This window comes from Colossoma macropomum, unplaced genomic scaffold (assembly GCF_904425465.1).
Source record: "Colossoma macropomum unplaced genomic scaffold, Colossoma_macropomum, whole genome shotgun sequence".
Classification (NCBI taxonomy): Eukaryota; Metazoa; Chordata; class Actinopteri; order Characiformes; family Serrasalmidae; genus Colossoma; species Colossoma macropomum.
The window spans coordinates 10,205,813-10,218,412 of NW_023494803.1; the positions used below are offsets into that span (position 1 = coordinate 10,205,813).

At 39.2% G+C, this 12,600-nt stretch overlaps 1 protein-coding gene across 1 annotated transcript in view; it reads right to left on the minus strand.

The window, feature by feature from the left end:
- Window positions 1-1,781: 1,781 nt before the first annotated feature.
- The window catches only part of b3gnt2b (UDP-GlcNAc:betaGal beta-1,3-N-acetylglucosaminyltransferase 2b), a 36,740-nt gene continuing 25,921 nt past the window's right edge, over window positions 1,782-12,600 (minus strand). Inside the window, exon 3 of the mRNA XM_036592878.1 lies at window positions 1,782-6,263. Coding sequence (XP_036448771.1) covers window positions 5,043-6,245 — 1,203 coding nt within the window. The 5' untranslated portion in view covers window positions 6,246-6,263 and the 3' untranslated portion in view covers window positions 1,782-5,042. The remainder of the gene's footprint in view (window positions 6,264-12,600) is intronic.

Genomic DNA, 12,600 nt, shown 5'->3' on the forward strand with positions numbered 1-12,600 from the left:
CAACCTAATGAGAAACTGTAGAACAGACTCAGTTTATATCATAGTACCTACATTTAGAGTCAGTTATTCATTAAACCTAATGAGAAACTGTAGAACAGACTCAGTTTATACCACAATACCTATATTTAGAGCCAGTTATTGTTATTGTTATTCTCAAATAACAATTGTAAAGTATGCATTTGGTCATGTTGATCATGGACAGGTTAGTTTTATGGTACCTTCATCAAGTGTTATAATTTTGATTTATATCTGGAACTGAAGACAGTGCTCCAGCATGACTGGCCAAATATGGCGTGCACGAAGGCATCAATTCCCGCTTTGTGATCTTATTTACTCAGAGGAAAATAACTGAATCTGGAGCCTAAATTAACAGTAATAAGATGGGAGTTGCCTGACCAAAGAAGGACTAATTGGAGAGGCGTGAGCAACCGTGACCAAACCACAGAAACAGGGGCAGATTTGCTGAAGACGAATTAGTCTTAGAGGTGTGACTGACCAGGGCCTGGGTCAAGCACAGGTCAGAGGAGTGAGAGATTTGAGTCATGCTCTTCTGTAGAGCTCCAGAAAGGCATAGCCCTCAACGTTGTGCATCATTCTGCAGTCTGTGTCATGCCCATGTTAGGAACTCTGGTCTAAGCTTGTTTGTCTCTATGGGAAAAATGAATGGCGTTTTCAAAATCGCAATCCCAGCTGCAGTAAACTAAAACGTTCCAAAGCTGATATACTGTGTTCAGTGGATCCGCTCAACCACAAGGCTGTTTAGCAGTCAATATACAAATAATGTTACATACATCGACTTTGGAACATTTCTGTTCACCAAAGGAAAACAATGTTCATTTTTCTAATGGAGAAAAACATTTTAGACCCAGAGATTCTAATATGGGCTTGAAGGTGACTACAGAACGACTACATAACTTCAGATGTCTGAGTGCAATATCATCCGGCATATGAGGGTTTCTAATAATGTGGCCAGTCAAACTTCCAGAAAGTCATGTTCCTCAATCATGTGACTCTCTTCGTCCTGAAAGCACAGATATGAAGAGTCACATCTTCACATCATGTTTGGTTCTCTTTCTGAAAGTGGCTGAATGTAACTGGTGCGGTTTTCCAATGTGGAGCGTTTATTTGCGTTTCTTATCAGAAAAACTGACCACATCTGTCACCAAACTGCACAAGCACCAAAGCCACTGGTCAGAATGTGAAAGGACACATTAGCAGGGCAAAAATTCCACACTGTTCTTCAAACTGAAGTCTGTGGTTGTCAGTGTGCTTCACCGCACAGGAACGGAGGTTTGTACTAAGGGCCCACATTCTTCATTTATCTTTTACTTTTTTCCAGCCTCTTCTTATCCCTGTTTTATTGTACAGTCTGTTCTGTGATTTTGAGACTGTAAATGAGCTCTGTTCTGATTGGCTTTCCTTTATTAAGCCTCATTCAAAAAGCAGTCTGGGTTGAAACACTCCTTATAACTTCAGTGTGAGTGGGCGGGGCTAAACTGCTGTAGGCTGAGTAGGTGGGTGTTTGTAAATGATTTCACAAAAACAGTGAATTCATAACAGGCTTTTTTGCAGCCTAGTTTCTATATATGGACCAGAGAGTGAACAGTACCTTTTGAAACTTTATAAATGTTTACAAACTAAACCAAACTCTTTTATTTAAAAAAGGTGAGTTTTCCATGATACAGGCCCTTTAACATTAGCGTATACAGTTATATGCAAAGCTTTGGGCACCCATGGTCAAACGCTATTTTGCTGAATTTAACATTGGGGGAAAAAACATTCTGTGCAAAAGTTGTGGCAGATTTTATATTTATTTTTTTACAGTATTCAAACTTCAAATCTACAGCTCTGTAATGTGTTTAGTGCTGTTACATGTTATTATATTCAGGATTGTGTGTGCCTGTACTGTGATTGTATTTAGAACATTCTGTTCTGCCTATTTTTGCTTATCCCTACATGGTCATGTCTGTCACACCTGTCACTTGTCATGTATGGAAAGTCAACAAAACATGACCCAGGGATATTTAAACTGTATGCTGGAATATCCACTGACTGGCCACTCCACCTTGCTGACCTACAGTAAGAAACTGTAGCTAGAGATGGCCTATAGGTATTGATAGGTATGCTGAGTCCAATCCAATCAAGTAACAAATCTAGCCTGAAATCGCTCATCGTAAGTGAACAACTACATACAGCTCATTATAAAGTTTTTAAAGACAATATTGACTTGACTGATGCTCAAGGTCTCAATATCAGTATTGATACTGGAAAAGAAAAAGTGGTGTCGTGCCATCTCATCTGTTGATGCAGTTTGTGTTTGCCATCTACTAGCCCTTCACTATTTTCTGACCAGAGTCATTTTGGGTTGGACATTTTTGAGTGGAGGACAAATCGAAACACACCCCATTTTAATCCTGCAGTATTTACTTCAGCTTACCATAAATTCCTGTCTATGCTCATCTAATCTGTATTCTTTTGCATGTGAAAAACCGACTCTAGATCAACTTTCTCTGGAAAAGCTATATAAAGAACTTCTGATTTCAATTTTAACTGAAAAATGAACTGAAAAAGCTAAACATGCGGCAGCATTTCAGCACACAGACACACCAACAAATACAAAAACAAAATTAAGGTTTATTTTATTTAGATCAACACAGAAAAAAGACAAAAATCAAACAAAAAAAGAAGGTGCATGATAATTTACAAAACTAAGCCCAGCAATAGAGATAGAGCAGAATAAAATGCAGGCACATTTTGGTCAAAATATCTTTCTATTATATGACTACTATAAAATTAGCTATGTACACAACCATTTATTTATATATTTTAATATAGTTTTTGCAAAGATTACAAGTTGCTTTGTGGCACACACTTTTAAAACAGGCAACACTTTAATTTTGGTCAATATGTGATTACAGCTACAGCAAATGAAGACCTGAGTCATTTTGATAAACAGCATAATTCGTGACTTTGCCCAGACGTGACTGCTTTATAATCTTTACTGTACATTTTAAAGCAACATCAAAGTGACAGAGCCTGAAGAGAAAGACACTTAGGAGATCTTAGAAGGCACAGAGGACGGAAAAGAGAGCCGTTTCTTACAATCAACCGTCTGCCCTAGACGGCTGCGGAGGAAATCCTGTATGACCTCATTTACGTACTTTAACATACAGCTATATATTCACAAGCAACAGAGTCTGACCTTTGGTCCGTCTTCAGAAGAGTGCAGGAAAATGACGAGTGACAGGGCGTTTCGAGTGTTCTTTTCGTTCAGGACCCATGAAATACACCACTAACCCTCAAGTCCTTTGAGAGAATGTCTGCAAATGCAAGATCTGGTCACCCTGCCCGGGGCCTTCTCTCTTCATATTGTGCGAAATACCGGGTCTGACTGATCTGCTTTAGATTGATAAATAAATACCTTTGAGTTTGATTGTTTTCTTTTGTCTAGTCATGTAAACATTAGCTTTGATGCTACTTCTACAGCAAGCAGACACAGTCTGCAATATTTGGTTTTATGTTGAGCAGTGAGGAGGAAAAATCAACAGAACGTTCAAAGAAAATGAAGGGAAAAGACACTAAAACCCAGAAAGGCAGGCAGTGCAGCAACGTTTTGACACGTAACATCTCACAACGTTATCTGCCTGTCATATAATGAAACATGGATCCAGTGTTTATTAAAATAACTTGAACACAAAAAAAGGTGTGCTTCCAACACCTAGCCTGCAGGTGTTGCTGTAACATGACTGGTCTCCCCCAACTCACCACCCACTTTGCGTTATTCTTTAGTGAAAAAAGACTGCCATCATCTAGGGCGCCAGGCCCTGTCTGGGATTGGAAAGTGCACTCCGGCAGACGACAACATGCTCTGGTTCTGTCGTTCGTCAAATCTAATGAACAAAAGGCAGAGTCTGTCTACTTCAGACAACAGTCCACCATTAAATGAGCCTTATTCCTCACATCTTTACGCTTTAATCAAGTCATAACAGCTTTCCAAAGCATCCGCGTTAGGCACAAGAATACTGTAATAAGAAGAGGGAAATGCTTCCAGGTCCGCCCTCCTTTGGGGGAACAATAGTGGCCTGTCCAGCATGGCTCACATACAGCTGGCTATGCTAGTGCATTTTGGCTCCACCTGCTAAGACTGAAAGAGGTGAACGATTTGATGCACAAAACTCACAAAAGCTGATGCACTTTGGCTGGACACATCTACAGGACCGCTGAATACATTTACAGCAATAATCACTTTAGTTTGTTTGGAAATCTACTTCTTAACAGAACAGCCATTTGATTGTGCAAATGGATAAATAACTTACGTAACAGTTCCACTTAAGATCATTCTCGACAGCTAATCAAAGAAGTACGTGACCCACAATACTAATTCTCTGACCTAATTTTACTGATCTGATTAAGATGGAATTGCAATGCACTTTCAAGATACTACTTTTTTCGGAGCAGCAACTCAAACAATAGCAACACAATGACAAATCTTGCATATAAGCATAAGCTAAAGTGGTCAACATTGATAATACAGGCACTGACAAGGCAGTGATCAACGCTTTTGCAATACATTATTCACGTGGAACTATTTTTACGTGGCTCCTGCGGTTCTTAATCCTTAATTGACGTCCACCTAAATAAGGGAGTGCAATAACAGCGATTACCCAACATATCTAACAACCTAGGGACACATAAAAATAACTTATAGAATACGCTCAACTGTGGTGATCAGCACATTTTTTCACCGTACCAAGTTCAGGCCAGCTGAACTACAGTTCCCATGATTCTGTTGTTTCTAGCTTCTGTGGCACAGCAATTGGTTTCGTGTAACACTATATAACATCATGTTTAAAATACAAACTGCTACCTTTTCTGCAGTAGCTTAGATCAGCTCAGAGACAAGGCATGCACACACGCTAAGTCCACTTTTAGACCATCATATAAGATTAATAATAATAATAATAATAATAATAATAATAATAATAATAATAATGATAATGTATAAGCTGCCAAAACCTAGCAACCCTGAGGTGGAATGGAATCTACTGACAGTTTAAGGCTGGATCGTTGAGCCAGGCCCAGATTTTAATCATGTCTTGTGGAGTTCTTGGGTGGACCAGCATCAGGCTTTTATAGGCACATGGGTTGTTACGAAATTTCTCCTCGATGTTGAAGGTGCGGAAGCCCTTATGCTTCTCTGGAGCAAGTCCCAGCTTCCTTAGGCACATGCCTGTGTAGACGTCGTCGATGGGATAGAGGGCCACCTGGCTCGTGATGCCGTGGAGCCTCTTGGCCACATTTCCTGAGTACAGGTAACCTCCACCACCTGCATAAGGAGGATATGATCCCACAAACATGCTCTCAGGGATGAAGTACTTTACTTTTTTGTCTCTGTGAGGTCCAGCATTGGTGATGACATCCCCGACAAACAGATCCTGCGCCTTGGCAGGTGAGAGGCCCTTAAGGAAATTGATAATGTGTAACGTGTTCACAAAAACGTCGTCGTCACCCTTGAATATGAAGCTAGCTTCGGAACAGCGAGTGTTGACCCACTCAAGGAAAAGTACCTCTTTAATGGTTAGGTTGAAAAAGGAGTCCCTGTAGTCCCACTGGAGGAGGTCTCCATACCTGGAGCTCTCATAATGTAACAGGTGTGATAAGTCTGGGAAGTGGTCCACATTGGTGGCATTACCAAGAAGAAAAATGGTAACAACAGTTTTGTTCGCCATGAGACCAGCTCGACCCCAAGACTCTCGTATTGCCTGGCGCCGGTCGAAGTGGGGCGCCAGCGACTTTATGGCCAGGAGGAGGAATGGCGGATCTTTGCATATTTCTGGCTCATCCACTACCATGGGGTAGGACCTGCATCGCATGTACAGCAAGAAGTCTTTAAAACGGTCTGGAAGGGAGCTGAAATCCTTCACTTGTGTAGTGACTCTAAAATCCGGCTCACAGGAGTTATTCAGCGACGTCTCGTTTAACCACTCCGGCAACCTGCTGCTGCCGAATGTCATGTTTGGTCCATTCAGGATGGGATTGTTCTGATGGTCCATTTTCTGCTGTTGGAGGTTCCAGTAAGCATCATGCGGGGTCCGTTTTCTCCAGAACGGCTTGGTGGGGACTCGAACTTTTCTCCTGCCGTTCTTATCCTGGCCAGTGCTTCTTGATACTTCTACCACAATGAAGATGAACAGGGTCATCACAGTCATTACAAAGACCTTCAACTTCCTTCGAGGTCCGTGCATGGTGCCGACATTCACCACCTGGTAAGAGAGGCACAGGGGTCACAAGTCAGAAGACACTAAAACACCAGAGAGAAAAAGAGAGGCTCTCTTGGCTTCAGAAAAACAGTTAGCAGATATCCTATTCTTAGTCAGACCTTCTCAAAACAATTTTTTCTCAAATATCTTAAATCGTAGTGTTCAAGGTTACATATGCTGTACCATGCATCGGTGTTGTTTGTGGTACATAATTTTGCGAAATCAACCCTCGTTCCAGCTATCTGACAAGTCTGGATATGTTGGCGCTGTGCGATTCAAGATAAATCAGATGTCTTGAGTGAAACTTGAACTTGAAGTCTGTCTTGACTGGCTCGCCTTCTTTTTTTATATTGTGACTGGTTGGACTAACGCAGCCTTGGTTTGGCAAACAGCCATGTAAACAAATATGTGCCTTCCACTGTTGAAGTCTTGACCTTCCCTGCTGGGTGGTCTTCCTTTTCCCCCCTAACCACTTCCTCTTTTTCTGTAAATTTTGTGTTCCCTGCTCAGTTACTCCTTCTCCTCCTCTCTTTTCTCCCTCTGCCTCATCCTCTTGGCTATGGTGTTTTTTGAATCAGTGCTTTGTTATTTCTAATCAATCATTCTTCCTCCTGGCCAAGTAATCCACGAATGGTAGAAATGTCTGCTCTTAACTTGGCCAACCACCATAAGTGAATCAATCACTTCTGCTGTCTACACATCTTTATTTTATTTTTTAACACCAGACACGGCACGATTTTTCCTTTTCCGATCCTGCAACCTTAAGTATCACCTGATATTTTATTTTTTTTACAAAGCTTCAAGTCAAGTCAAATTTATTTGTATAGCGCTTTTTACAACTGATGCTGTCACAAAGCAGCTTCACAGAAATCCATTAAAGACAAAGTTTTAACATGAAAGTCAAAAGTTTTAACGTGAAAGTCAAATATTTTCTATATTTGTATACCAAGCTCAAACTACTCAAGCACTGTATTACCCTACTCCTACTTTTATTATGTGATGCTATCCTATTTCTTTACTTTTCAGTTTGAACAACAAGAGAGTTGTGTTATTTGGCACCAAACACTTGAACTGTGTACCCACCAATAATCGTGGGTCTCGGTCCACTTACAAGCAAACCCTGGTACAGTTTGCTACTGAAGGGATTGCAATTTTATGATGGTCCGCACCAAATGAAGGAGTTCAACAACAGAGCATGCTTTTCTAACTCATCTATCAGCACATCAGTGCTGTACCCCCCAGATAATCTGCCTGTTTCAATGTCTGACTCTCAACAATCAAAAATCATTCCTGCAGCAAGCTGCTGCTAATGAAGGCTGACAAAGTAATAGCAAAGATATGTGTTTGATTTTGCCACATGGATCACTGAACATATTTTTTTCTGAGAGGTGAATTTGGTGAAGGGTAGTTCTTCAATGCTATCATGTAGGCTGTGAATTTAATTCTAAGCTCTTTAAATTCTTTCTCAGCTGTTTTTTTGCATACACGAGAGATTGCGCGGGCTAAGGGAGCTTCCTTAGTAGCACTCTGTAGCACTCAGCAGCACTTTGTGATGGTGAATTCATGTGCATTTTATGCGCTTCACTCTCACCATGTTTTTTTACAGTCTCCTTTTTGAAATGATTAATTCCTGTTAAGAAATCCATTTTTCTAGCTATATCTTTGCTTGCTTCTGCTTTATGTTAGCATACCTGAGCCCTCCTAAAGCCACCTAGAACTCCTAAAGCCAAAAAGTTCTGAAATCTTTCTGTGGTTGTGCTTCTGTATGAAGTGCTTAAAGTGGATGGTTGTTCAAGTACATCTTCATGTGCATCTTTTACTGGTTCACTGATCCTGAGTCAGACTGGGGTTGAGCTGATGACCTCTCAAGGTCTGACACAGAAGCAGATTGTGTGAAAAAATCTGATATTTTTTGCTTCACCATTACAACCGACGTTCACTACAAAAAGCTCAGCTCGGCTCATCTGCCTTGTTTTATTTTGGACTCGCTGATGGCAGTGTCGGAGAGCAGGATGCTGTCTAAGCTGCAGGCCATTATGGACAATGGCTCCCACCCACTCTACGACACAGTGATGAGTCAACTCCACCCTCAATGTGTGACACTATGGTTCATCTGTGCAATATTCAATACCAAACTGTACTGTTCATATGTGTAATAATAGTAATAATAATAATAATAATAAAAGTAATTTTCTTAGTTGTGTACAATAACTCAGGCGCAATAATTTGAACCGCTTTATACAGTATGTTTCATATTTATTTATTATCACAGCCACTGTCATTTTACTGTATTTAAAGGTGTACATACTGCAAATTTCTCTCTTGTTTTAAATTGTTAGAGTGTTTATTCTTTTACATTAATGGCTGCAACTGTAAAAACTGCAATTTCCCTCTTGGATCAATAAAGTACTCTGATTCTGATTAGTCATGTTTTGCCGCTCTGGTTGAAAATCCGCGACCACAAAGACTTGTTTTTGACAGGCGGACAAAATTTCTGACCAATAAACAAACACCCACTGTTGTAATTTGGTGCACACTATCCACTGTAAACTGCAACCAATCAAACCAAATTAAAAGACAGTCACAAAAACCCAACCTCTTGTGCAGACAGTAGCAAACAAATTAGGTATGAGCACACACTGCAGTATTTGTGTTACTTTGTCTACATTTGCACCAGTGAAAATGACCAGGTGTGATCTTGTGCCATTCAAGTAATTTTACCCTCTGAGAACTGTGGGGTCAAACCAGAGCAAGAACAAAGAAACAGAAAGAAAAACGCAAATGCTGAACTTTAATAAAGGGTTTGTTTTGATAAAACTAATATATCTGACAACCCTAAGCACCCCAGCCACTGGGTATAGCATCAGTCTCTTAATAAAGCAAAACACTGTCTTGTGACCTCCCTGCTTCGTTCCTTCATAGAAAAGAAAATCACACGATTTATGGTCATCATGTGCTCTGTATTCCCAAATCCTCATGATAGCAATAACAGATGCTTTTTGGATCAAAAAATACATTTCTACCCAATGTGGGACAAGAAAGTGAACACTGGAGAAAAAACAGGCATAACAAACCATGTACTAATACTGAGTTGGTGGTTAGGTTCTTTTTTATATTATATTATAGTATAGTTTTGGCTTTAGAAAGTTCTGAAAAAGAAAAATCATGTCCAATAAACCTCTACAATAGTCACCAACATATGGAGCACATGGACCCAGAAGCTGTTGTTGATCTTTACCGGGCAACACCAGTGAATGCACGTACAGAGCCTTCCCGAAACGCACAGGGAATAAGCTGCTCTGTAGGGAGGGCAGCAGTGTGAAATGCTTTCGCTCTTCTCTGTACGGGTAACCAATGCTGACAGTAAATAATTCAACATGAATAGTTTTCAGTCCAGTTCAAGGGTCAGCGTAGTCTTTAAACTGACCAGGCACACCTGCCTCAACATGTCAGTTAATAGCCAACCCTAACACTGAGGATGAATGCATGGTTAGTTTTTAACACGCCTCTTTTTCAAATCTAAATTTCTTAGAAAGGCAATTAAAATAGAGTAAATCATTAAACAATTATGTGACTGTCTGGGAGTCAAAAGAAAACTTAAGAGGGTTATTGATTAAACCTATAAACTTATAAGGGTGGGTGATATGGGAAAAAAATATCACGATATCTTTTCACAATACACAACATGGATCACGATATTGTGCTTTTCTGAGGTTGGACAAGTCCGTACAGACAAAAAAAAGACCCAGTAGTGCCATATTTAAAAGCTGCTACCAAAACTATGAATATAATGATTTATTTTCAACATTTCATCTTTCTGTTACACTAGGCGCTGCACAATATCCAATTATCTAACTTGATGGTTCATATTTGTGTAGGTATGTGACTCGAATCTGTTGTGACAAAACCTTGAATCTGTTGTGACAAAACATTGTAACTTTACAGGAAAAGGAAAAAAATTTGATTAACATAAATCAATGGAACCAGACTTTTGTCCAAGTCATTTTGTGTATACATACATACATAATAAGAATAAACACTTAATTTAAAACAAATAATTTAAAACGAGAGAAATTGTGTATACATATACATACATACACATACAATATATATACACATATATATATATACATACACACAAACACATATATATATAAATAAGTGGCTGATTTGAAAAGTTTAGTTTGTGTCTTAAAATGTTTAAACTTCTCTGAGGCAGCATCATAAAAAGAAGGAACCACTGTTCTCACTGTACATTACATGCTATTCTTGATCTCAAACATGATGTAGATTACTGTTTGCACTACCACACACATTTATGTATACTCCTTGCCCCTACATAATCTGTATGTTGCTTCCTTGCATCAAACTCTATAACTCCACCCTCAATGTGTGACACTATGGTTCATCTGTGCAATATTCAATACCAAACTGTACTGTTCATATGTGTAATAATAGTAATAATAATAATAATAATAATAATAATGATGATAATGTAAGTAATTTTCTTAGTTATGTGTACAATAACTCAAGCGCAATAATTTGAACCGCTTTATACAGTATGTTTCATATTTACAGTTTGGCCTGTAGTTTTTACAGATGATATTAGTGAACCGCTGTACTATTTGTCACTCTTCTTTGACAGCACGTCTGAGTGCCTCAGTGTGTCAAGGTGGAAGTGAAGAATGCAAACAAGGGTCACACCATATATTTAAATGTCTGCTGCAAGATCTGTCAGTCTAAACCAACACAGAGGCTCAAAGCTAAAAGCATCACGACAGTGGCACTGAATGAAGCCGGCTTTAGCAATTCCTGATTCGGGTCAATGCCACACAGAACAAGCTCTTTGTTTCGCTGACTTATTTCTGTCTCTTCACATGCCAGAGTGACCTTCTGACTGCTCAGCCATCCCAATTTAAATCAAATTAAAACCCTTTTGCTTTTTCACTGATGTTGTTCTAGTGCAGGGGTGTCCAACTCAACTAAGAGGGCCATATTAAAAAATCTCCACTAATCTGTGGGCAAGCTGTGTTTTATTATTCCTTAACATTATGCCATGACCCCAACTAGCCATTGTTTGTTCTAAATATGCCAAAATTATAATGGCAAAAACAGGCCATTCAAAAATAATTTTAAATAAAAACAAATTGTTTTATATAAAACAATAGACTATATTAGCTGTTAAACCTCTTTAAAATGTCGCTTGAACTACACACCACCATTTTTGTGGTGCTGTCCCATAGATCATTGTTGGGGAGGGGGTGGGAGCACACATTACGTTGCAGTGCATGCTGGGAACTGTAGCACAGCTCAGGGTGAAATGAGCTAACAACAACAACAAAAATAATTTTGCATGCCGAATACATTTGTGCCACGGGCCTGACTTGGCCTGCAGGCCTTGTGTTTGACACATGGGCTCTAGCGTTTGTGCCGTCTTCTGAGTTTACACACCTTTGCACTAGCTGCCCGAGGGGTCAGGACACAAGCCAGATGAGAACTAACTTTATCTGTAAGACTGTGGCTTCGAGTTGAGCAAAACCACTCAGTGCCACAAAACAAGCGAACTTGTGTTTTCAGAAAATAATACAAAAACAAAAATAAAAAACAAACAAAAACAGTCCCTTGGTTTTCAGTTGGTATATCTGTATTCTGTTAACTGGTTGAAACATTTTTACATAACATTATTATATACAGTACTAGCTTTCGCTCCTAAAAATAAAGGTGCCAGAAACATAAATAACCACTTTTGGGTCCATAAAGAAACTTGCAGTGGTTTAGTCTTCAAAGAGCTCTTAGCGTCCAAGAAAGCGTGCAACTTTGAACTGCCCCACAGCTTTCAGCTATGAAATTCTGGATTCTGGATCTAGTTTTCAAAATACAGTTCAGATGGAATATCTCACAGCAGAGCTTAACATGGCAAAACAGTCAACACTAAGAAACTGGGAGAATTTATACGACTCTATTCAAGAGTTTTAGTTTCCAATTCAATTGTAATGTTGTTCAGTTGTCTAGTTGTTTATGTATCGTCTTTGTTTTATTTTTGATTTGTGTGCATTCCTAAATCATGTTACAATCCTGCTTACCTTTCCTCACCCTTGTTGTAAAACGTAATATAAAATTCAATTAAAAGTTGATCACAAAAAAAGAGCTACTGCTGTAAATGAGATGTGCAAATGTGTGTGTGAGAAGAAGCTCCTCAAAAAACCTCATACAGTTCTACAAACCATAATCTTAATTCTAAATTTGTTTATGTTCACAAAATACAATTAAATTGGTCCATGAAAACACTGGAAGTCTTTTGTCACTTAAATAAAGGTTCAAAAAATTAACAAAACCACAG